The 27,368-nt window shown below is 42.9% G+C and overlaps 1 protein-coding gene across 4 annotated transcripts in view; it reads right to left on the reverse strand.

Moving 5' to 3' along the window:
* NSMCE2 (NSE2 SUMO ligase component of SMC5/6 complex) overlaps nt 1–27,368 on the reverse strand; it is a 300,621-nt gene that overhangs the window by 158,895 nt on the left and 114,358 nt on the right. For all 4 annotated transcript variants that reach the window (XM_075582132.1, XM_075582125.1, XM_075582139.1 and 1 more), the window contains exon 4: nt 5,590–5,743. In XM_075582132.1, the coding sequence (XP_075438247.1) occupies nt 5,590–5,743 (154 nt within the window). The remainder of the gene's footprint in view (nt 1–5,589; nt 5,744–27,368) is intronic.

A 27,368-nucleotide genomic window follows, 5' to 3' on the forward strand; every position in this document is an offset into this window, starting at 1 on the left:
CACTTCTTCAGCGTGTCATTAGAGATGACAAAGTGCATGCGCTGCCCAATGCACAAAGGCTTCTTCTGGGGGTTATACATTTCCCACAACACATGAAGGCCCCATTCACCACCTCCCTATGCTTCACGGGGGCACCCCTCCCCTTCCGCTGACTCTGGGCCCGTCTCCTTACGCTGACTCAGGGCCCCGTCTCCTTCTGCTGACTCAGGGCCCCGTCTCCTTACGCTGACTCAGGGCCCCGTCTCCTTACGCTGACTCAGGGCCCCGTCTCCTTCTGCTGACTCAGGGCCCCGTCTCCTTCTGCTGACTCAGGGCCCCGTCCCCTTCCGCTGACTCAGGGCCCCGTCCCCTTCCGCTGACTCAGGGCCCCGTCCCCTTCCGCGGACTCAGGGCCCCGTCCCCTTCCGCTGACTCAGGGCCCCGTCTCCTTACGCTGACTCAGGGCCCCGTCTCCTTCTGCTGACTCAGGGCCCCGTCTCCTTCCGCTGACTCAGGGCCCCGTCCCCTTCCGCTGACTCAGGGCCCCGTCCCCTTCCGCTGACTCAGGGCCCCGTCCCCTTCCGCTGACTCAGGGCTCCGTCCCCTTCCGCTGACTCAGGGCTCTGTCCCCTTCCGCTGACTCAGGGCTCCGTCTCCTTCTGCTGACTCAGGGGCCCGTCTCCTTCCGCTGACTCAGGGCCCCCTCCTCTTCCACTAACTCAGGCCCCCCCCTTCTGCTGACTCAGGGCCCGTCTCCTTTCGCTGACTCATGGCCCCCTCTTATCTTATGCAGGCATTCCTCCTTCGCTGACTCAGCCTCCTCTCCTTCTGCTGAGTCAGGCGTCCCCTTTATCCACTGACTCAACCCCCCCCCTCCCATTTCCGCTGACTCATGCCGTCCTTCCACTGACTCAGCCCCCTAACCACCAGTTTCTTCCCACAACCTATCCTCTTCTTAAGCCTCCAGCAGTGACAGACAGACTGAGATACAGTAAACTGACAGACACAGACTGCTCTAGTCTGTGTAGTATAGTGACAGATACACATACATCACAATATACAGTAGACACACACAGACAGACAAGTGCTGGCACATGTAACAAATACCCTGTGTGTTATGGGTCAATAAACACCCTCTATTTTGCATTTATTTTGTTTGGTGCAGATAATCGGCCCATTCTGGCCTTTTCTTTAATTGGATATTTTTTTCTATCTAGCATGAAACTCGGAATACTATAAAAATCGGGTGAGCCAATCAAATTTGATATTTCCAGTAGTAAGAGCGCGGGTTGGCTTTTCAAAGATGCTTCTGTGCGAATAGCAGAGCAACCGGCTTCAATTTCAAGCCATGAAAACCTGCCTGCCAGATTCCAAGTCCTATTTCTGCGGCCAAGTTCTCAAAATCGTACGTAGCGGTCACGGCTGGGATTTGATGCCGATTTCGGTTCCAGAGAATCGGTGGTAGCTCGCGGTCAAGAAAAGTCCAAGTTGACAGAAAATAAGGGAGTGGTGGCATGTGGAACTTCACGCCGATTTGGGAACCCGGAGATTTCGGGCTTAATCCTGGTCAGGGGAAAACTCCCTATTTAGAGTTCCCTGCACCTAGAAGAGTCTAGTTTTCGACCCCCAGTAAGTGTGTTTTTCGTCTGTATTTTGTGTTCCATTGTGTGTAAGAGAATTTATGCTGGATAAATTACAATTTATTTCATTACCTTGTTTTGCTCAATGAATGATCCTGGTAAAAAGGTGTAAACTGCCTGGTCTCCCGTGACAATAACAAACTACTGTATGCAGGCTGGTAAAATACAAAAAACAACCCAGTAACAATAATGCATACAGAAAAAGCTGAAAGACATAGCACAGCAGCAATCCATATTTATCCTGCACTATAAGTGCAGATGGCAGAGGCAAAGTTCATGGTCACAGATCATTAACCCTTTGCGTGTTGGAAGTGCTTGCAACACATTGGAATAACAAGTTTCTTTCACGTTTTTACACAGGTAATGTGAAGACGAGAGCTCCTGAGCACATTTAACCTTTATACATTGAATGCTCAATCTTGGTTGCAAAAATAGGCAACGGGTAAACTACATAGCCTAGTTTTGCTAAAAACTCTTGAAGCAACATTGAATTAACTTATTTTGCTTAACCTAGTTATGACGGATTAATTAGCTTCTTAAAGTTTTGATTTGTTAATGGAACAGGATTTACAATGGCACTAATGGAAGTGATTAAATGACCAACCAGTGGTCAGTTAACAATCAATGTCACTTCTGATGATCTCTACGGGTTAGTCAACTTGGATTAAAAAAAAGGGAGTTTGACACCCCTGGTGTAGAGATTAAGGGAGTTATTCATAAAACTGCGAAAGTACAGATCAGGGCAATATCGTACAAATATTCACACTGAAGACAATGTGTGATCCGTGCACCATTATATGAAAAATATTGCAGTTTAATGAATAACCCCCTTAAAGTTTTTATGAAAATCTCAAAATCAACAGCATTATAGATTATATATTTTTTTTATTAAAGGAATTCACCCATAAAAGTAAAAATCGGCAGAAATTATTAAGGTTGATATTTTTTTCAACAATCTTGGACTTGTTCTTGCGTACATACTGTACAGTAAATTTAGAATTGTTCCAAATATCTAAATATTTTCTGAATCTAAACATCTGTGTGGCGATAATTGTTCAAGCTTTCAGGACCATGTATTTCCCATGGTAGAAATGAAAACGAATGAAAAAGCATTGGAGTTCAAAATGTTGCGTGTGCAGATATATTAAACCGGAGCATTTTTCAGCGATGCATCAATACTTCAGATAAATCAAAAGGTCTTTCTGGAGTTGCAACAGCTAATAAACTCTTGGTCAAGCCACTAAAATCTTCACATGGAAACAGATAGATAATCCTTCAAAAGACGTTACAGGGTATAAGATGCATGGCTAAGCCTGTGAAGAACAAAAAAGTAGTTCACACAAATGAAACCCTGTCTATTGTACATTTACCATCCGTCAGAGTAATATCCTATACATTCATAAGCCAGTTAGTATGCAAGATGCGAGCAAATCTGAAATCAGCTGGCAGCCAGATCCATATGCTTTGATATTTCACTTTTATTTCCATATGCTTCTACTTTCAACCAGGTGGTAGGGTATTAATGGCAGATTTTTTTTTGCCCTCTCCCCCATTACTATTTTATTATTAGCAATATGCTATCTTCAGCACTGGGGACCATCTGGTTCCCCAGGTACAAATCGCTGAAGGCAGCGCTGGTAGCTTTCCCTTTAAGAAAAACAAAATACAGAGTTTTACATTTCTCTACATTACATTTCTTGACAGGCTAATAGGAAGCCAGGTGATTGACGTGTGTGTGTGTACGTGTGTGTGTGTACGTGTGTGTGTGTGTGTGTGTGTGTGTGTGTGTGTGTGTGTATATATATATATATATAAATTAATGCTTTAATTATATATATATATATATATATATATATATATATATATATCATATTACAGGTGGTCTGCGCTTATCCATCACAATGCGTTATTTAAAATGTAGTCGGATAGTGAAGCGTCGGAAAGCGAAACCAATTTTCCTATAGGATCAATCTTATACATTGAGGTAACGTTCCTGACCAAGGCCAAGAAGGCCTTTTTAACATACAATACATTGACCCAGAATATTGTACGCAAGCAATAATATATGCAGAATACACAACGCCTTATACAGAAATGTAAATCCAAAGTAACAGGCTTTCTATTGCATTTTTGAGCAGAAACCTCACTGGCATTTTTGCTTTCGTCAGACATGGTTAAGTGCAAAAATACACCAGAAAACGCTCCCACCGACTGAGCTGCACAATTTCCATGAACTGCGCCTTTGTGATTGGCCAATTGTTTCAACTTGTCAGCGTAGCGTCATGTTGTATGAATGTCTGATACAGTGTTTTGGCGTCGGAAAAATGCCCATTGGATGTATTATAAAGCTTTGGATGTACCGTTTTGTTTGGATATTTCGTCGAAAAGTGAAACGTCAGAAAGCAAGGACCATATACGTAGCCCCCCTTTGGGAACCACTAATTAGTGCAAGGGGTTAACAACTTTAGAGGGTTAAATGAGTGGGTTCATAAGATGTTACACCCCTCTCTCATCACAAAGTACTGGGTAACTTGGCAGACTTTCTGCCCAACGATAGGGACGTCACCACAAGGATACATACTGAAGCAGAAGATTCCGGAACTCCGGTACAATGTAACAGTGTGAAGCAAACTGTAAATATGCTACATGTGACTGAAGAACTTTATCAATGGGTGTTAATAAAGGCTCATTGTTTGTACAACAAAAGTCCCTGGCGCCCATCATTAGTCTGCGCGGATCCAGCACCCTGACCAGGTAACAGAGACTGAGCATAGCCATCTATAGTCTATTATGATGCGAACTCCTTAAAAGCCAGCCAAGGAGGGTTACATATACAGATACAGGTTTTAAAATAATGGTTTCAAGTTTGTCCTGACAATGTCTGTCAAAATTGAAACCTGACATTCAGGGTGAATTTTAATGCCCCTCATTTCCTCCTTGTTTTCTAATTGGTTCTCAGACAAAGTAGTGCCTATTAATCTCACTATTTCTGGGGTGGAACAAACAGGATTGATAATTCCAGTTTTCCTAGTCTCCAAGTTTACAAAGTTTTCACTCTAACTGAAAAACTAAGAGGACATTTGTTTAGACAAGGGGTGGCAAACGCCAGTTCTCAAGGGCCACCAAAATCCTTCAATATCTGTAACATTTTTTGCTACAGATAATAAAAGCAATGCATGCAATAGTAAACAGATTTTCTATTTTGAATGGTGTAATCAACTTGTGCTTTAACCAAATCATTGCCGCCGTGGTCAGCAATGTAGTGCAACTGGTAAAAAAACGGGTTAAAGCAGCAGCACCACTGTTGGATCTATGGCAAAAGAAATGACTACGAGAGACCAAAAAAACAACTCCCCAAAATGTCATGTTGTGCAGCACATATTCTGTGGTCATTCTGCTTCCTTCTGTAACAATATTTGGTGATCTGAACAATTTCCATTAATCGTAAAAAAGCAAAGTTCTGTGCCCTAGAGCTACTTCAGGGGTGGCCAACTCCAGTTGACATAGTATCTATGTCATAAGGTACCTACTCGTTTTTCTAGGGGAGATTCCATGCAGGAGCGCAGAACGTGATGAATAAGGCAGTGGAAGGGAGCCTCAAAATGTTATTTTTTTTTTGGTAAGGTCTAAACCAGGAGTGGCCAACTCCAGGACTTAAGGGCCACCAACAGGTCAAGTTTTAAGGATACGCCTGCTTCAGCACAGTCCTTCTGACTGAGCCACTTATTCAGCCACCTGTACTAAAGTAGGGATAGCCTTATACTAACCCAACTCCAGAAGGCCCCGTCACTGGGATTGTGAGGATATGTGTTTAAGAAATAATATTAAAAAGTAAATCAAAGGCAGATGTGTTTCTACTGTAGGAATACTTCTGTTTAACAAATAAACCAGCCCACCCGCGAGGCGTGAATCTACGTTCTGAAGCTCACAAACTCAGTGCTTACGTATTTGTTGATAAAAGGTCACTTACTTTGCTGTCTCATATCGCGAAGCTGCTCTTTAAAATTGACAAATCTATCATTTTTTCTCAGGTCCATATCTGTGTTTTTGCTTTGTAGTGCTACAAAGCTCTCTTTCACCAGGCCTTTTATATCAGGGATCTGTTCTGGTTGGTCTTGTTTTAGCTGTACAGGAAGAAAAAGGGACAATGAAACTAATGAGAAGAAGCGTCATTAAGTACAGACAAACCACTGGTTAAATGGGTCATTTAATACAACAAACTCCACACAAAATCACAGCAAATATTAGGACTCGACAGTATTCTGTATTTTTTTTTTCTCTGCTTTAATCTACACTCACATGACATCTACATTATATACGTAAATAACTTCTCAATTGCTTTAATTTGCTATGCAGTCACATTGGCACCACAAGTAATATTCCTAGGAGGGGAAGCTGCAGCAATTCTTTAAACTTGTAAAAAGCCAAAGCAGATCCTTCCAGGCTGCACAAACGTACACAAAATATTTAAGAAAATAGACGTACGAAACACTAGAATTGACAGTACCGGTATGCATGGGTGGGGAAAGACTCTTCACACCAGAGACTTTAATGTTTGGTTGAGGAATTGGATTTATTGGGCATAGCTGTTTCACCTGGAGGAATCTGAGCCTATATGAGAGAGATGGCCTATAATCTTGGAGGGGAACCAGGATACTCTATGAGCTGTTCCCCTTGCTTCATTAAACTAGCTGGGGGGAGCAGTGAAATGAGTCAGGATGAATACAACTGGAGCCCCCTGCAAGAGGTAGCGATTGGCTTGGACTTTATAGCAGGAAACATATCCAGGGGAACAGAAGACAACATAAATAGGGAAAAGATCAATAACTGAGACAGAAGGAGATATACATGGGGAACAGCAGGGATTAGGAAAAGAAGTAGTAAAAGTCTTCAGGCCAGGTTTATAAATACACAAAAAGAGCTCAGTCTGCACTACAACCAATTACAGCTACTGAAAAATAACTAGCACAATCTATATCTCTAACCATGGCAGTGCACCTCTAGAGGTAAAACACAGAACTACACAAACATGCAGGGCCCGCTGCCGACGGGGGGGATGGACGGACACGGCAGCTGCACCCAGCGTCGGGCCCCAGCTTTCCCCTGCTGCGGAGGGCCTCCCTCCCCCACCGGAAGTCAGACCAAACTTCCGAGACTGCGCGCGGGACTGGTGTGGCACCTCAGCCCTCCCCCCCTCAGGTATAAGTCTGTGTGTGTATTGTTGTGTGTCTATTGTGGGGGAAGGGGAAATATTAAAATGGAATGAAAAATAAAACAATAATAGTGCAAAACAGCAAAAATAAAAATTGAGAAAAGGAGAGGAATTGGTGGCTGTATCACACTCACAATCTTGCAGATACAGTCGAGCGTGTAGAATGATTAACAGGTGCAGGGAAGCATTGTTCCAAATCAGATATAGCTCCGGGATACAAAATGAACAATTGAACATTAAAAAGAACAAAAAAGCCACATCGTGTGATATAATTTATTAAAAAAAAAAAAAAAGAGTAAAAATAAAAAGATGTATGTATGTCAGTATGTGCATCTGTGACTTACAGACGCACTTGTGTCTGTGACTTGTGACTTACACTCACAGAGACAGACTCGCTCTCACACATACACATTTTCTCCTGACACCATGGAGCGCAGGAGTTAGCACAATGCTAGAGCTCTCCGCCTCGCTCCCTCCCTCGGCCCTTGTGCAAAATCCGACGCGCTCTCCGATACCAAACCCCCCGCACTCTACACTAAGTGGTTCAGCAGTGACTAACCGGTCAGATACCGCAGCTGCCAGTCAGTGCGCTCGACCCTGCTTTGTGTTAGTCCGAGTTGCACCACAACACAGGCGTCAGGGACACAATTGCAGGTACCCAGGCAATATCCATATCGGGGCAAGAAGATCATAAAAGATTTATTTATTTTATTTATAAAATATTTTACCAGGAAGTAATACATTGAGAGTTACCTCTCGTTTTCAAGTATGTCCTGGGCACAGAGTAAAACAAAATAATACATGGTTACAAATACAGTTACATAAATGAACAGGATATACATTATATACAAGACATTGCATGCACAGTTAAAGAAAATATATATTATGAGCGTATGAAACAGTTACAGACCAGATTAAAGTGTGAGACAGCCTTAGATTTGAAAGAACTTAAGCTGGTGGTGGATATGAGAGTCTCTGGTAGGTTGTTCCAGTTTTGGGGTGCACGGAAGGAGAAGGAGGAACGTCCGGATACTTTGTTGAGTCTTGGGACCATGAATAGTCTTTTGGAGTCTGATCTCAGGTGATAGGTACTGCATGTGGTAGGGGTGAGGAGCTTGTTCAGGTAGCTGGGTAGCTTGCCCAGAAAGTATTTGAGGGTGAGACAGGAAAGGTGAAGATGAAGAGATCCATTCAAAAACTCAATTAAAACAGAAGTATACAGTATCAGTGGATACTAAAAAATTGTATCCGTGCGTAAATTTCGTCCGCAGAGTTGAACATGGCGTAAATCCTGAAATGTCTGTTTATATTGCGCAGAATTAAGTTGCTTTGCATCAACCAAAAATGTATTTGAGGCAGCACGAATGTTTCATTACATAGGCTAACAAGATGTCATTTTTTCATAGTATGGTTATAAATAATATTGCACTAAATGTATATTTACCAACACTAGCTATAAATGTAAAAAAAATACACAATGCTGTTTTAATTTAAATTGAATAAATCAGGTATTCAACATGTGTTGCGCTGCTAACACTACAGAATAATCACCTGTGTGTCCTATGTTTGAAGCCACATAAAGACCTCATATGTACAACGCACATTTTATGACGGTGTGTCCTACTTTTTAGCACTACAATTATGAAGCACAATAAAAATGTAAATATTATCATAGTACATACTGTAGGCCCTTTAGGGGCCCTATTGTAACGTGTTTTTTTAAATGCCTTGAGTCTCATGTTAAATATCTCAGCTTATAGTATTTTTCGTGTCCCAAAACGGATTCCCTAATAATTCTTAGTTTCCCCTATGTATTTAAAGCTGCGGTTTTTTTCCCCCCATTGTGCATCAATACAATCTACACACTGACAAGTGATTAGCTAAGTTGCCAATCGATCTGCGAAGATTCGGCTTGGGGTTCATTAAATGCATCTTGGGTAATCTTCTGCTGCACTGACAGCCAAAGTTCTGTGAGGAAGTTCATGTGACCAGGCAGGCACTAGATTCAATTGGTTCACTGAGAGGGCAGGGCTCAAAAAGGTGATGCTGTTTCTGAAGGAGTAGGGGATGAGACTTTGCAAATGGTTGCTATAGGAACAAAAAAGCTTCTTACATTAGAATACATTAACATTGTCTTTAAAAGTTTTTTTTAAATGCTACAATTATTTTCTCATAGTACAGAACGGATTAAAAAAAAACCCCACATGTACAGTAGATATTGCTTGAACTGCAGCTTTAAAGCCACATACTATACGTATATGCTACAAAATCAGTATTGCTGTTGATAAACTCTCTAATGGGAAAACATTTCTTAGTAGAATCGGATACAAATTCTTTACTCTCATTTTTAACAACAAAAAAGTAATTTATCATAAAACCACTTTTTACCATTTAGACATTTATTCAACCTCAAAACCCTGGGAGCTAAATGTTTTTTTTTTTTTTAAGATCTTAGCTTTTTTTGGATATCATTTTTGGTTAGTTGAACTGCAAAGCATAACTAGTGTAGTTTGTAACTTGCCATACATACACACGCAATTAATTCTCTTTCCAGCGGTGTGGGTGTGGTTTTTTTCTATTTCAAGCATTTAAAACACTGCTCAATTTTAAGATTTTTTATTTTTTTGCCCGGACTGGCAATCCCCTAGAGCTCGGGAACCGTGTCCATAATTCCCCTCGTCATGCTCTCCCGTCTCCTACAGCCTTGTTGCTACCTGGTCCTATTATACACAGTGCATCGATGTCGAGCTCTCTTCCATTTAAAAAATGTGTGTCGCCAAATTTCAGGAAAATCCTTTTTTTCTTCAGTCTGTCATGCTCTCCGTTTAGTAAAACCCTTGCTGCAAGCCAGTTATGTTATATACATCTTAAAGAAATAGTCGGACTTTATCATTTCCAAAATGTGGCCTTTGAATTTGTAAGAAAAAAAACTGCTTTATTGCGTGCTGAAATTTAGTCACACGAAATAATACGCATGGGCTGCGTCTCCTCCTCCTTTCCAGGACTTCTGGCAGGCGAGGAGGGAACAGCAGCCACCTGTCCTACTCTCCTCCGCTGTGCTTCAAAGCTCCATCCAATGTTGTCCATCGGGAAGACTTCCAAATGACCTCAAAGATTACACATGTCAAACAGGTACTTAATACCCAAATTCTACTAACTACAAAGCATTCGTCGGAAATTCAATACAATGCAAGTAAGAGACAAAAGGCATCAAGGTGATGCAGCAATGATGCACGTGACCTTTGTTACTGACAGCAAAGATTGTGGCCAGTGACAGTGACAGTGACATAGTAGAGTGACAAACATGTCCGCAGTTGGAGTAAAATTTTAGTCAGCAATATGCCACATAAAAGATACATGCCGACCATCACTTTTTAATTTACTTACTTCTATTCAACACCTTGTTGGAATTCATTAAAAACATTCAAGGAGTTCAACTTTACTCCGCAGGAAATGGCTAAGCTTTGTAACTCTGATGCTCTCTCGCTTCACATGTTCAGACAGATTTGCTCAGATGATAGATCTCACTTTGCAAAGACAATGCAGAAGATATTTTGCCAGGTTCCCATTATAAAATTCCTGAAGTATACCAGGACTAAAGCCAGTTCAGATCCTGTATTATGTTTATATTGAAGGAGAGAATCACTAACACATTAGGCGCCAGAGTCGCTTGTAATGCCGGGTAGGTGTTCTTGCTATGTGTGCAAATGCTACTGTTCACTAAAAACCAAAACCAAAGAAAAATAGATTGTGGCTGATGAATCAGACTTTAGTTTTACACTACAATTATGCTGCAACTGTTGGAAGAAGCAACATTTTGTGCATTGATGGTATCTTTCCTTAATTATGAATATGCATATATTGACTCACTCTGGTGAAATACCTCTGCCAACTCACATGCCGATGGTGCTTCTGTCAAAAGCCCAACCTGTTAGGATCAGGGCCGGCAACAGATGGGGGACAGAAGGGACAAGTGTCTCGGCCCCGGTGACTGCAGAGTGGCCCGGCAGCCGGCGCTGCAAATTGGACCCGACCTCTGGCCAGGCACGGCTGCGGACGGGACCCGGCTCTCCAGATGCAGGCCTCTTCCTCCCTCTAAAGTCAGCGCCGGAAGTAAGCTGGGTCTCAGTTTCCGGTGCGCGCTGACTTTGGAAGCTCGGTGCGGGACACAGATTGAGGACGCATGTAGCTGATGCAGAGCCGGGGCCCGGCCGCGACAAGCAACCGAGCCTGATGTATGCCCCAACTTGCAGCGCCGGCCGCTGGACACCCGCAGCGGCCGTGCCCGGCCTGACCATCTCCAAGGTAAGTCTACTTTTTTTTAAATGTATTGGGGGAGAGTGGGGGGTCTTTTTATAAGTATTGGGGGGATCTTTTTTATATCTATTGGGGGTTCCTTTTAATGTATTGGGGTGAGTGGGGGTCTTTTCATATGTATTGGTAGGGAGTGGGGGTCTTTTTATATGTATTGGGGTGAGTGGGGGTCTTTTCATATGTATTGGTAGGGAGTGGGGGTCTTTTTATATGTATTGGGGTGAGTGGGGGTCTTTTCATATGTATTGGTAGGGAGTGGGGGTCTTTTTATATGTATTGGGGTGAGTGGGGGTCTTTTCATATGTATTGGTAGGGAGTGGGGGTCTTTTTATATCTATTGGGGGAGTGGGGGTCTCTAGGGGGTGGGGTCTTTTTAATATTGAATGGGGGGAAGTGAGTGTCTTTAATATGGAATGGGGGGGTTGCTATGTATTTTGTGGTGGGGGATTCAGTGAGAGTGGGGGTAATTGACGGAAGGTGAGGACAAGTGAGAGGAGAGAGGGGGTGAGGGAATGAGGAAAAGCGGGATTAAGCGAGACGCAGGGGAGATAAATACATGCGAGGCGGGGGGGGGGGGGGAGACAGAGGTGGCAAGTGATGAAGAGGTTGTGAAACGGAGGGGAGAGAAAGACATGGGAAAGGGGGGGGAATAGAGCGGGCTCATGAGATGTGAAATGGGGGTGGGAGGGGGGCTCACAATACTGCAGACACAGGGGGGGTGCCCAGATGACACTCTAGTCCTGGGCCCCTGGAAATCTGTCAGCAGCCCTAGTTAGGATTACCACATTCATATTTTCATTTGCTAGCATGATCACACTAGCACTATGACAAATGATTCATTGCAAATGCCAAAGGCTGGTAAAAACCTCTGTCTATAGTCATTTAAACTTACATTATTGCAAATCAGGTAGGCTATTTTATAAAATTTATACCACGTCTTATACTTTAAAGCAGATTTCATTTTTAATTACAAGATTGAAGCAGGGGGTCTCCGGAGCTGAACTGCATTCATTTCAGCTCCAGGGACCCCCTGCTTCCAGATACACTTACCTCCACAGGTGATGCCAATATATCTCTGTGGAGTTTAAATGTCCCAGCCACGTGGGCCAATAGGAAGCAGCACCAGGTGACTTCACAGCTTCCTATTGGCCAGTGTGATGCAGGATATTTAAACACCGCCATTTCGTTAGGCACACAGTTCCCTGGCTGCAGATACCGACACTCCCTACAGATGTAAGTATCTCTGGAAGCAGGGGATCCCCTGAGTTGAAATTAACACCGTTCATCTCCGGAAACTCCCTGCTTCAATCCTGTAAGAATTAAAAAATAAAAACAATACATGAAACCTGTATTGTTGCTTTAAACCAGCACGTTTTATAAAGTCTAAGCATATAAAATCATAGTAACGTGGACCCCTTAAAGTATATATTAATATGAGTTTCGCTACAATGGTTTTGAAAAATATAACCACAAGGAATGATAATACAGATGCAGCTGCCATTATTTTAAGAAATCAAGGCGCCGTTTTCGTGTGCGCTGCTGTACTTCACGCGGCATGAATGCAGCCAATCGCCCCAGGCACACGTGTTTATCGCGGTTGCTTTGTTTGAATTTCAAGGATTTTGTGCAATTAAATGCAATGAAATTAATACATTGTAATGTGTACATTACTGTGCTACTGTGTCAATTTCAGGTGTTTAAAAGCCACAACACTAAAATGCCATTTTAAGCACTCGCGTCTTAAGGCGGTACGGTTGGAAACAGTCCGGCGCCATGACATGGGTATTCCGATGTATACACCGTGTGATTTGTTAAAATAATGGCCGCTGCATCTGTATGGTTAATTAAAAGAAACCTACAATATGAGCATATTATTGGGCTCATAAATCTTTATAAACTGGCGTTTTGCACAAAATATCTGCAGATATGATTACAGGACGGTCAATGGCAACTGAATACATTTTATAAAGATCAGCAGTAAAATATGAGAGGACTAAACAGAATTCATTAAAGATCTAAGTAAAAATTATGTTTTTTATTACAATGTGCAAAAAAATTTAAATATATTTCTGTAATGCTCTTCTCAAATAAAAAAATAAAAAAACTAACACTCTCAGTAATGAAGATAACAGTTAACAAAAAAAATGGTGTATATTTTATATGGTTGGGATAGGCTTAATAGTATCCTAAACATGGAGACAAAGACATTTAACTTATCTGTGAAGTGGTCAGAGCAATGCTGGAAAGGTATGAAAATGTAGAACGGCACATTCTTCATCCCTTTTTCACATACCTCACCGATCATACTGTAGGTCAAACCATTGTAAACCACTATATACTGTAACCGGGGGGCGCAAACTTTTTTTCCCTGCGCCCACCTCACCCCCGCACGCCCCCTCACCCCAACTGGCATCGGCTCCGGCGACCTTGCTGCGTCATTTGACGATGCGTTGCCAAGGTAAGTAAAGGTTTACAGAGGCCCTGCAGCTCCCCCGGCACTTAATTTAAGTGCCTTCGGGAAGCACGCAGGGCCTCTGTAAACCGCGCGCCCCCCCCGCAGGCAGTCTTGCACCCCCCTGGGGGTCGCCCCCCCCCCAATTTGCACACCGTGGTTGGTACTGTAACATTTCCTCAGGATGTAACCATGCGCGCTTATTATTTTAAACAATAACATTTGACAATACTTTGAGACTTAAACTCTGGAATTTTTAAACTCATTTTCTAAAATATGAGCACGCTTTTATTTTTGCAAAGCTATACATTTTTTTGTGTTCTTTTTCGTTTTAGAAAGCACTGTTTTATTGGGAGTGGAAACTATAGGAGATGAACAGTCAGGTGTTGAGTAATATGTAGCCTTTCCAACTCGTGAGAACACAATGCAAATGAGTCACCACCACAACTCAATCAAGTATTAATGTTGCAACTCGGCCAAAATGCAGTCAAGCATAATGGTTATTTGTTTAGATTTTGTTCCAGAGTGACTATTGCATCACCGGTTATAAAACATTTTTTTTTCAGTTGCTTACAAAGCTAACCATAATTCAGAGGCAACCGATGGACAAATATTTTCGAGTGAGGCTTTTCCAGCTTATGAAAAGGTGAATCTGTTAAGCAGATAAACGCTCAAAAAAAAACAAAAAGTTACATTAGCAATTCATTTTTTTTCCATTGATCTACTGTTGTATTTTATAATGAAAAGGAAAAATATATTTATGTACAAAACATTCATTTACTCAAAAGTGTCAGTGATAATATGATTATCTTGCAATATTTGCTTTTCGACAACCGTGATTCCAAACAGGGGGTTCGAGTCTTCAACGGGTTTGCCCCCAAAAATATGTAATGACGGATCCGAAGCAGTATAGTGGGGTTCCTGTGCCCGTGTGGCCTTAACTGCACTTTGTGTGGGAGGTGTAGCTGTCAGTTACAGCATTAGCTTCCAAAACAGTTCCCCACAATGCTTTGCATCCACGGTGGAAAGGCATTATGGGGTGTGACTTTGGAAGCTCCAGCAGTAATTGACAGCTATGCCACCCATGATAGCAGCACACACAGAGGTGCAGTTTGGGGCCTTATTAAGTGTGTTCCTGTAACGTTGCGCTCACCACAAACAAGGCGTGGCCACGAGGCCGAGGTGGGGATTTGATAAATGCCAACCCACAGCCGCGAGGGCGCGTCTGGATTGTAGATTGGTCAAGGTAGCCGGGTCGGGGTAGAAGAGGTCAGGATGGTCAGTGATACTTGCCGAGGTCTGGTTTGAAGAGGTACGGATCGTTACAGGTACCTTTGTCAAGGTCGGGATTGGAGAGGTGCGGATCGTCGTGGGTAAGCCGGGGTCAGGAGCAGAGAGGTACGGATCGTCGTTGGTAAGCCAGGTCAGGAGCGGAGAAGTGCGGAATCCAAAAAACAAGCAAGGTCAGGCAACACAGGACAAGACAGACAAGGAGGCAGAACTGCAGTGAACACAGCGCACACAAACAAGGTTATGCTCAGCCAATGAGCCAGAGGGCAGGCTGAGCATAAAAGGCAGAACAGTCCAATGAGCTGGGAGCATACTCAGGAGTATGCCTGGCTGTGGTTACCTTAGGGAAACAGCACAGGTGTATCCCTTAGACAGAGGAACGAGGAAGCTTCTGCACGCGTGCGCCGCGCATAGCGAGTGTGCGAGCGAAGCCTGTAGGCGGGACCATCAGGAACGGCATTTAGTGCCGAGTGCGGTCCGCGTACGCCCCTAGAAGGAATGCTGGCATTCGCCAGTCTACGAGATGCGCTGCAGGAGGCAGAAGACCCTTTCGCAGGTCTAGGCAGGTAGGGAGCGCGCTGAGGAGGGTGCGAATGACGATCCTTAGAGTTCACCCATGAGCTCAGGACACTATACTGTCAGCAATAGTCGAATGGTCTAATTGCAATAGGCAATAAGATTTATTCATCAGGGGTTCGCGGAATAAATATTTTCTAGCAGGGTGTGCACAATGTAAAAAAAAAGTTTGGGAACCATTAAAGTACATTATCTCTAGATAACCCCATAGAAATAATTTTACACTTTGATTTAATGGCCATATACTGTACGGTCTTCAAAGTCCTGAGTGGGCCAAAAAATAACATTCAAACTAAATACATTTCAGTAAGCCGTTTCCTGCAGCCAGTGGCTTTATTATGACTAGCAACATTCCAGAAAAACCTGCAAATAACCTGTATGAATATAAGTCGGTAGATGGAAAAAATATCTCTGACCACAAAAGTAAAGTTTGCGCTCATGTACTACTTCTGTTCAAACATGAACCCTACATTGCAGATCGTTTGAACCACCATTGATGGATGGAAGTACTCCACGCCTGCTCCTCAAATATTTAGCTCAAACTACCAGTAAGATTTGGTCTTGGGTTTAACTACTGTATACGCAACTTCAATACATCTAGTCCAACATTCCAGAAAGACCCCAAACAAGACATGGTTTTCTTAATGTGATTTGTGAACGGCGCTAACACACCAAATAAGTGAATAAAGTGCAGTATACTTTAAATGAGTGAAAAAGGTTATCTCTAATAAATTTCTCAACCTTCCAGGAATATGTATAGATTCCTTTACGAGATAGCTTGTCCAGGGTAGGAAGGGAGCGACGATATCAGGGATACACCGAAAAAATAAAAAACATATAATAGTGCAATATATCAAGACCGCTTGGATAGCAGGAAAGCTTGGCTCTTTAGAAATGCCTACTTACAGCAGGTCAGATAAAAAACAGCATTTTCTACACCACTGGTAGAGATGGGTCTTAATCTTCTAAACCAGGACAGGTTTTCAGCAGGGAGTATACTCAGATCCGCTCTCAGACAGGAGATAGTGTATGATGAATGTCATGCAAAACAAAGGCAGACCATGGTACAGATCGATATAAAATATGTATTGGAAAAAACAATAAAAACATAGGAATCGTACTCACAATAAGTACATTAGACATGTACACATAACGTTTTCTTTGAGGCAAGGAGGTGCCGGACCCGTGTGGTACAACTCAGCTGCTCTTCACCACTACTCGCATAAGACTGTGTGGAAGCTGGTGTCTGACGTCACATCCGGTACGGCGGTGACGACGTCCGGTCGAGGAGCTTTGGGGGCAGGCAGTGAGGGAACTCGGCACTTCGGGAGCCTTCAGTTCAAAGGCAGCTGCAACTGTGACTGGCTCTACGCGTTTCGTTATCAATGACAACTTCCTCAGGAGCACAAATGAATATCCCTAGTGGGTTCTTACACAATATATATAGGGTGTACCCTTAATTAGTTCAATCAATCAATTTTATACACACCGGTTCTCCGAATTTTAACGGACATAACTCAGTGGCCAAAAACGACGCAAACATGGTTTTATTTATTATATTTATAAAAAACTTAATATTCAAAAATAAAAATGTATAAAAAGATATATATAAAATAAGACAATACTTCTAAGGTCATGTATCTCATGATAAAACGGGAGAGAAAAAAGAAGAATGAAAGTGTGTATTAGTATTAGCACAGTTAAAATAATAAATACAAACACAATCTGCTAATAAAATAATTTAAAAAACTTAAATAAACAGATATCTCAGTATATAAAAGAAATCAAACAGGAACCTTATCCTATTGGAGTGGTCATAGTAAGGAGACCAATCTGAGAAAGGATGGTTATACAAGAAAAGGTGCCAATTCAAAGTCAGCATACTATTGGATAAAGGAAAAAATGTAGGTATATTAACAGAACAAGAGTATAAATTCTTATGCAACAAAACATCACAAATTCCTATTTTCTATATATTACCAAAAATCCACAAGTGTTTAGAAAACCCTATATCGATATAATATAAAAAAAACAACACAAAATTATGTAGCGCTCAGGTGGATAACTGTGACAATATATATATAAAATGATAATTTATATGAATCAATACAAAACCTAATGCGAATCAACACACTTTAAACTAAATTTAACTACAAACCATAATGTGATAGTTTTTTTTCACTACAGTAAGTCCAAAATCAATGTTCCACTTGAAAAAATCCAGAGAGATACAGATCCCAATTGGTGATCCAGGGAGCGTCTTTGCAGCTTCAGATAAAAGTAGTATAGCCAACCACTACGAATCTAAGAACAAAAAACAAACAGAAGCGCAAGCCTCCAAGTCCTCAAGATTGGACAATTAGACCCTGACTAAGTCGCCTTTGCGTGACGAAACGCGTAGGGTTGGTGATGTCATCGCTTTGTGGGTGTGTCTACACGGAGTCCTGGATGTCCCTGCGATTTTACTAGCTACTTTTCCAAACGCTGGCAAATATCTTGTGCAATAGCAGAGGACTTGGAGGCACTGATTGACTCAGTCTCCTGACGCCAATCTGTGACAGAGGTTGGTGGTGGCTACAAGCTGTGCAGTTATACCTTGCCCACCTGGGACCCCTCACCCCCGCAGATGACCACATGCAGAGATTTCTCTCCCACGTATGGTTGCTTTTTTTTAATCTTGTAAGTGCATTTCCTTTGGGCTGCAGTTTTTAATAAATGTACTCTATTGTTTAAACAGTTACGTGCTATGGAGCTTGCGCTTCTGTTTGTTTTTTGTTTATAAATATATATATGTATATATATATATATACATACATACACATACATACATACATACATACATACATATATACACAGTTAGGTCCGGAAATAATTGGACACTGACACAATTTTCATAATTTTGGGTCTGTACGCCACCACAGTGGATTTCAAATGAAACAACCGAGATGCAATAGAAGTGCAGACTTTAAGCTTTATTTCAAGGGGTTGAACAAAAATATTGTATGAAACGTTTAGGAATTGCAACCATTTTCATACACAGTCCCCTTATTTCATTTTATTACTTATTTCAGCATACTGTTTCAGGTTTTCTATGAAGCTCTCAGTTAGAATATTCTATCCTGATCAATAACAACGGCCACTAAACTGTAGACTCCGGTACGTGTTTTTTTTTACACAAAGCGATATTATCCATCGAAATCCCTCCATTTGCCGTTTTCCGCATGAGATGACAAAGTTTTCTTTTCTGAGGAAAAACAAAAGTACAAGTTTTACTGTAATGGTCAGGCAGTCCCCTAAAGAAGTTCCCACAGTCAGTCCCACCAATAATTTTCTCTGTGGGCGTCTCCTGTGCACATGCGCATGCGCCTACTGTCGATGTGATGACGCATATGCGCCTAGCTTTCCACCAATTGTTCAGTATCTACTATAGAAGCTGCTCAGCCAATGATATTGCTTACAGGAGAATCGCTTGACTGTGCATTGATATTGATATTTCAAAAACAGAATAAAATACGGCAACATTACTCACCATAGACTTTGCTAATCAGCTGGCGCCGAGCCACTGCCAGTCCCGTATTCTTGATTATACACGTAGTTGACAGGTGACAGCGGGACTACTACACATGTAGTCAGCTGATGAGGCTGGAAATCGCTTTGGTACATGCAAGCTTGCTGGAATCTGTACACGAAATCCGGCTCGGGCTGCAGGTATCCGGGCGGGGACAGACAGCAAGGGTTGCCGGTCACCAGGTTTTCACCGACGGTCGGACCGTTACTGGAAGCCGGTGCAGGCGCATTGCTTGCCTGCGACTGACGTTTCTTAGTTGGTTTTAACATGACCTTTCACCTTTTGAAGTCTCCATGATCAAAGATACGGGAAAAATCTGGTGCTACACACCAATACCCTCCTTTAACACCGTGTGCGGGATCAATACGAAAAAAAACACGATCGATACATAACTTTTTCCTTATTGCACGCTTCCACACATGAGCATCTGGTGAAATTTTTAAAAGTCATAGTTTTCGATAAAATACTGATAAATTTGACCAACTGTTGCCATCTTATCATCTGTTGCATTAATCGTGGTCCATATTAAATAAGCGTAAGTTATGTCGGGTTTTTGGAACACGGACTGCAGCGGTGCACTCATGTCGGAACTCTCAGGACAATAAAACACCAGACACTGCGCATTTAGTTTTTAATATGAAAAGCCTAAATTGATACATTATTGTAACTTCTTCAGTACCAAGGTCAATTTACAATGGGCCTACTGTGGTATTCTTTTAAACACCTGCAAGTCGACACATTACTAAAGCGCATGCGCATTACAATTCATGAATATCTGCCACCTGGCGGATACGCGAAGAATTGCAACCAATTAAATCCGAACCATTATCCATAAACACATCAATAAACACATCAACCACGGGTGACGCCGGCATGAAAGCAGCATGAACGCGGTTAAGTGCGTGGCATTCGGAAAAAATCCCCGAAAAAAATCGGCGATGTCGGAGAATATAAGGGGCCGCGGCTGTACTGTACATAAGAGACTTTGTAGTGAGCATTTAAACCACCCTGGGTCAATTGGATGAACATCACTTCACACAGCAACAGCTTCTGCTTCACGGTCGATATAGCATCCACAACAGTCCCTTCTCATGGGATAATATCTGTGTAAACACGGAGTACCTGTTTGTAGAAAAGTTGGTCACTTCTAACAACCACACTGCCTGATTATCACGTCTAATACACGAGTGTAAAATCTATAGAGTATATATAATTCTCTATTTGTTGAACCAGACAATATTGCACTATTGAGTGTCTTTATTCTCTTCCATGTCCTGGTGAAATTTGCGCACCTGCTGTTCTTCATTGTTTGCTGTTTGGATTGGGATTGAGTCCTGTTTCAGGAGCTGCACTTTTTAAGGACAGTATATTATTTTTTGTATTTTGTTAAAGTAGTGTTATTTGCACTTAATTTTCTTTGTTAACAAATGATTGCTTGAAGTCTGGAACGCATGGACATCACCAAACGCTGGGTTTCCGCCTTTGTGATGCTTTGCCAGACTTTTACTGCAGTCTTCTCTTTACGGTAGACTTGGATAATGATATGCCTTACTCCTGCAGAGTATTCTTCACTTGGCTGGATGTTTTTTTTACCATGGAAAGGATTTTTGTGTTGCAGAGCTCACCAGTGCGTTCTTTTTTTCTCCGAATGTACCAAACTGTTGATTTGGCAACTCCTAATGTTCTTGCTATCTCCTGATGGATTTTTTTTTTTTTTTGCAGTCTAAGGATGCCCTGTTTCACTTGCATTGAGAGCTCCTTTTACCGCAGGTTGTGGGTTCACAGCAACAGCTTCCAAATGCAAATGCCACATCTAGAATCAACTCCAGACCTTTTACCTGCTTAATTGATGTAAAGTGGGTTTGGGGTTTGAGCTTACTGGGAATGTGTGTGTTCATTCAATTTATCAGGAACGTGGTGAGAGAGCAGAGCACTGCCGTGGAAGGAAAATCAAAAAAGAGGGCCTGATGCAAAAAAATTAATTATTTATTAGGCATGATAGCCAAAAAGAACAAACACACTAAGGTTTAAAACTCTGACGCGTTTCCCGCCGTGGAGGCGCTTTATCTTTATCTTTATCAAAGATAATGCTGTGCTAGCAGGGGTAATTTACAAACGGGGAAAAGATCCATTGGTCTGTAACTTTTACAATCCAATCTCCTTAATACAGATATCAAAATATATGCAAAAATGTTGGCCAACAGACTAAGTCACATGCTGCTTAGATTAATACACCCAGATCAAGTCGGATTTATTAAAGATAGGCAAGCAGCAGACAACACGAGACGAGTCATTGATCTGATAGAGATTTTCAATACCAAAAAAGATACAAGTTATGGTGTTAAGTCTAGATGCAGAAAAGGCATTCGACAGGATTGACTGGCCATATCTAAAAGCCACACTTGGAGCGTTCGTTTTTTTGGGATAGAATCTTAAAAGTAATCCTAGCACTGTATTCCAGTGCAGCCACAAAGGTGATATACCAGGTAACGATGGTATACCAGTGGTACGAGGCAGGGGTGTCCACTTTCGCCTCTGTTATTTGCCCTTTGTATGGAGCCACTGGCCGCCCAGATACGTACTAATCCAAACATCTCAGGAATAGATATTAACCAACAATCACCCAAAGTAGCGCTACATGCGGATGATGCCTTTTTGACATTATCTAGACATCTCACCTCTTTGCCCTATTTGTTTGACCTGTCCGGGAAATTCAATAAAATTTCAGGCTTCAAGATCAAACAAAATCAGAAGCCCTAAACATAAATTTACCAAAGGAGATGGAAAAATTAATTGCTATTATTTTTGTGTTGCCAATTGAAATTAATATGATCAAGTACATGGGAATACACATCACAAAGGCGTATAAAACCCTAAACAAAGCAAATTTTCCCCATCTTTTACAAACATTGAGAGAAGACATTAGAATTTGGTCGATCTACAAAATTTCTTGGATAGGCATGATCTATAGCATTAAAATGAATTTACTACCGCGTATTCTATACTTATTTCACACTATTCCGGTGCCACTGAGACTTAAGGACATACTCTCGCTTTAGTCTGTGATCTCCAAGTTTATATGGTGAGGTAAAAAACCAAGAGTGAAGGGGAAAATCTTAATGAGACCAACTTTATCGGGGGCTGGCAGTACCGTGCTTGTTATCGTACTATAAGGCGGCCCAATAATGTCAAATTTCCCAATGGCAGGTGGACACAAGCTTGAAAAGATGGGTAGCATTGGAAAAAGAAGTTTGTTCCCCTGTGGAGATAAACAATCTAATTTGGTACCCAAAGATAGTACTTAAATCTATTAAAGTACCGCTATCCTCAATGACCAACTACTGTAGCTGTTAATCTGGGAGGCCTCTAAATTTAGAAGCTCATTGAACTCATTGATGGCACCTCTGTGGGACAATCCAGACTTTGCTCCAGGTACTGTATAAACAGTGCAAAAATTTTAATTTGGAAACAGAATGGTTTCACCAGACTTAGAGATTTGGAGGGAAATAACTGCATTAAATCATTTGAACCAATCAGATCCGATAAAAACATTCCCCATTCAGATTTCTTTAGATACCTCCAGATCAGAGCATTTTGCAATAAACACAGTCCCGGACCCCCATTGTCTACATTTGAAAAGCTCTGTCTCATAGAAATGGACACGAGAGGACTCGCATCACAAATGTATAGAAAAGTAACCTGTTCTGGCGCCGATTTCCCATAAAAGCTAAGTTATATTTCACAATGGGAAGCAGACCTAGGAGAGGTACTGGAAGAGCCTCGAGGACTGGGTCGAGCTATTTACTGCAACATCCGAAAGTTCAATATGCACAACGTTAAAGGAGAACGCATATAAAAGGTATTAATGAGATGGTATCTCACCCCACTAAAATTATCGCTATTATATACACACACTCTCTCTGACAGACACACACACGCTCTCTGACAGACACACACACTCTCTCTGACAGACACACACACTCACCCACACACTGACAGACACACACACCCACACACACACACACAGACAGACACATACACACTGACAGACACACACTACCAGAAACGGCGCCGGGAGTCCCGCTCACCATCGGAGGTATGTCGTAGTCATCGGGAGCTGCGGGAGACATCGGGAGCTTGCGGAAGACATCGGGAGCTTGCGGGAGACATCGGAAGTTTGAGGGGGCCTGCGGGGGTTTGCGTCGGCTTGCGGGAGACATCGGAGGTTTGAGGGGGCCTGCGGCGGCCAATGGGGGTATGCGGGGGACTGCGGCGGGAATTGGGGTTATGCGGCGACCATTGGGGGCCTGCGGGGGTAAGTGGGGGGCATTGGGAGGTATGTTAGGGCCATTGGGGGGTAGGCGGGGGGCATTGGGAGGTATGCGGGGGCCATTGGGAGGTATGCGGGGGCATTGGGAGGTATGCGGGGGCATTGGGAGGTATGCGGGGGCATTGGGAGGTATGCGGGGGCCTGCGGAGGCACTCTCTGGCTGCTACGGGGAGGAGAAACGTGCTCAGAGAGGCGGGGGAGGAGGGAAGGCACTGCTCAGGGAGACGAAGGCGGGGTAAGCTCCTGCAGCAACATGAACCCGCCTCCGGCTTCTTTTTTTTCCTCCAGCGCGAGCGGGGGAAATTAAACAGCAGCGCGAGCAGGGAAAAATGAAAAAAAAAAAAAAAACACGTGCGCTGCTTGGGCCAATATGAGCTCGCTACGCTGTTAAATCCACTCGCCCGGGGCGTGCAGATGTATAGGTTTGTCGAACACTGTATATATACAGTATATAGATATATACAGTGTTCGACAAACCTATACATTTGCTCGCCCCGGGCGAGTGGATTTAACCCCCGGGCGAGTAAATATTGGCCCAAGCAGCACACGTTTGGTACTAGGTTCGGAGTAGATTTTTTTGTGTGGCGAGTAGATTTTTTGGTGATTTGTCAACCACTATATATATATATATATATATATATATATATATATATATATATATATATATATATATATATATATATATATATATATATATATATATATATATATATATATATATATATATATATATATATATATATATATATATATATATATACACACACACACACACACACACACACACACACACACACACACACACACACACACATACAGTATATATATATATATATATATATATAATACACACATGTAGAGGTATCAGTGCCGTGTTAGCCGAGCTTCAATAATCAAAAAATAAATAGATGATACTGTTCTGTGGCTAACGAAATGCTTTTATTTGTGCGAGCTTTCGAGATACACTGATCTCTTCTTCCGGCGATGTTACAATGAATGAAGCAAGCAAAAGCTATACTATAAACAGTGTCTATTGGAATGTTATCTGTGCTGGTCCTTCCCCCGGTGTGGATGTGTTTTATGGCTGGAGGTGTCAAAAGGTTCCTGAAAGCAAGTGATGAAAGAGTGTGTATGTGTATCAGTGTGAATTAACATGAATGGAGAGCCCACAGTATATACAGTGCTTTACAAAAGGTGTGTGTGGAGTGGGAGCGGATATAAATGGTGTGGGTGAGTGTGGAAATGTGAGAGTTAGTAGCACAACTAAAAGTGTGTGTGGATACTATGTGGTCCCTATTGGTGTATAGGGATGGAAAAACAAGGAGTATAAGTATGTGTGAGAGACAGCTGTGTGTGCATACATATAGCACAGTATGTACAGACATGTACAGACATGTACAGACATGTACAGACAGACATAGGACATGTACAGACATGGCCTATAGCGCTCATAGGAAGAGAGTTCACTTGTGTCAGTAATGACTCATAAAATTTCGATCTCTGTTTAGGCCACTGCTAAGTGTCCCGAACAGTTGCATAAATTTGTATTCATGCAACCGTCTCTCTTTCGGTGTTTTAAGATTACCTTTGAGTATGGCAACCCTCAGATCGTTCATCTCATGGCCAGAGTCAGAGAAATGTTCGCCAACAGGACTGTCTCTTGTTCCGCGTGTGATGCTGTGGCGGTGCAGGTTCATTCTCTTGTTTAGCCCCTGCCCTGTCTCACCTATGTAGTAGCAGCCCCCTGGGCATTTCATGCACATGATGATTTTGTATTCAAATACCACACAGGAATACCAAATCAGAGGAAGGTTCACCTGTTCCTCCAGCAATGACGTGTACCTCATCATGTGCATGAAATGCCCAGGGGGCTGCTACTACATAGGTGAGACAGGGCAGGGGCTAAACAAGAGAATGAACCTGCACCGCCACAGCATCACACGCGGAACAAGAGACAGTCCTGTTGGCGAACATTTCTCTGACTCTGGCCATAAGATGAACGATCTGAGGGTTGCCATACTCAAAGGTAATCTTAAAACACCGAAAGAGAGACGGTTGCATGAATACAAATTTATGCAACTGTTCGGGACACTTAGCAGTGGCCTAAACAGAGATCGAAATTTTATGAGTCATTACTGACACAAGTGAACTCTCTTCCCATGAGCGCTATAGGCCATGTCTGTACATACTGTGCTATATGTATGCACACACAGCTGTCTCTCACACATACTTATACTCCTTGTTTTTCCATCCCTATACACCAATAGGGACCACATAGTATCCACACACACTTTTAGTTATGCTACTAACTCTCACATTTCCACACCCACCAACACCATTTATATCCGCTCCCACTGTGGGCTCTCCATTCATGTTAATTCACACTGATACACATACACACTCTTTCATCACTTGCTTTCAGGAACCTTTTGACACCTCCAGCCATAAAACACATCCACACCGGGGGAAGGACCAGCACAGATAACATTCCAATAGACACTGTTTATAGTATAGCCTTTGCTTGCTTCATTCATTGTAACATCGCCGGAAGAAGAGATCAGTGTATCTCGAAAGCTCGCACAAATAAAAGCATTTAGTTAGCCACAGAACGGTATCATCTATTTATTTTTTGATTATATATATACACATATATAAATATACACACACGCACACACACACACACAGCAGCAAAAAGGAACATATTTCATAGTATATAACCAATGGAAATTATTTGTGTTAATTACAACATAGTATCTCTAACCCAGGGGTGGCCAACTCCAGTCCTCAAGAAATCAAGTCAACGACTGAGCCACTGATTGAGCCACCTGTGCTGTGGTTGGGATATCGTGAAACCTGGCCTGCTGGTGGCCCTTTAGGACTGGAGTTGGCCACCCCTGCTCTAAACTTACCATTTTTTTTGTGCCGTCCTTAAACTGGCTTTATTACCTAAACACAAGATAAGCAGCAGAAAAAAAAAAAAAAAAAGCTGTGTGTGCTGTGCACGCGCATAGTAAGTGAAACTTCTTTGACTTTTGTCACAGAAATTGTGTTTGTGATGTTTTAATTAAAAATCAAAATACAATTTCTTTGACAAAACGCAAATAAATTTGGACTTAGAATGTGCGTGCTCGGCACACATCCCCTGTATTAGCTATTTGCACTAAGCGTGAATTCCTCGTGCGTGTTACTGTGTGTGCGTGTGACTGTGTGTGTGCGCGTGTGACTGTGTGTGTGCGCGTGTGACTGTGTGATGTATGCGCACCCATCCTGCACCTTGCATATGCCCCTGCACCTCGCATCACCCCCCTGCACCTCGCATCACCCCCCCTGCACCTCGCATCACCCTCCTGCACCTCGCATCACCCTCCTGCACCTCGCATCACCCTCCTGCACCTCGCATCAAAGCCCTGCACCTCACATCACCCCCCTGCACCTTACATCATCTCCCTGCACCTCACATCACCCCCCTGCACCTCACATCACCCCCCTTCAGCCCCCTGCACCTCACATCACCTCCCTGCACCTTACATCACCCCCCTGCACCTCACATCACCTCCCTGCACCTCACATCACCCCCCTCCACCTCACATCACCCCCCCACCTCACATCACCCCCCCTGCACCTCGCATCACCCCCCCTGCACCTCGCATCACCCCCCTTCACCTCCTCACATCACCCCCCTTCACCTCCTCACATCACCCCCCTTCACCTCCTCACATCACCCCCCCTTCACCTCCTCACATCACCCCCCTTCACCTCCTCACATCACCCCCCTTCACCTCCTCACCTGTACCTCCCCTCACCCCCTGCACCTCCGATCACCCCCTGCACCTGCGAGCACGGCGGCAGAGCAGTGTGGTAGGAGGAGGGATGGGCACAGGTTGTGTTGCCCCGCAGTGCCGGGGATCAGGGCAGGGAGGACGGCACATACGGCGAGGAGGCCCATGTGAGTGTGACGGCCCCCCCCCCTGGGGAAGAACACCATGATGCCGGTGGGGGGGTGTGGG

The sequence above is a fragment of the Ascaphus truei genome, chromosome 2 (assembly GCF_040206685.1).
Source record: "Ascaphus truei isolate aAscTru1 chromosome 2, aAscTru1.hap1, whole genome shotgun sequence".
Taxonomy (NCBI): domain Eukaryota; kingdom Metazoa; phylum Chordata; class Amphibia; order Anura; family Ascaphidae; genus Ascaphus; species Ascaphus truei.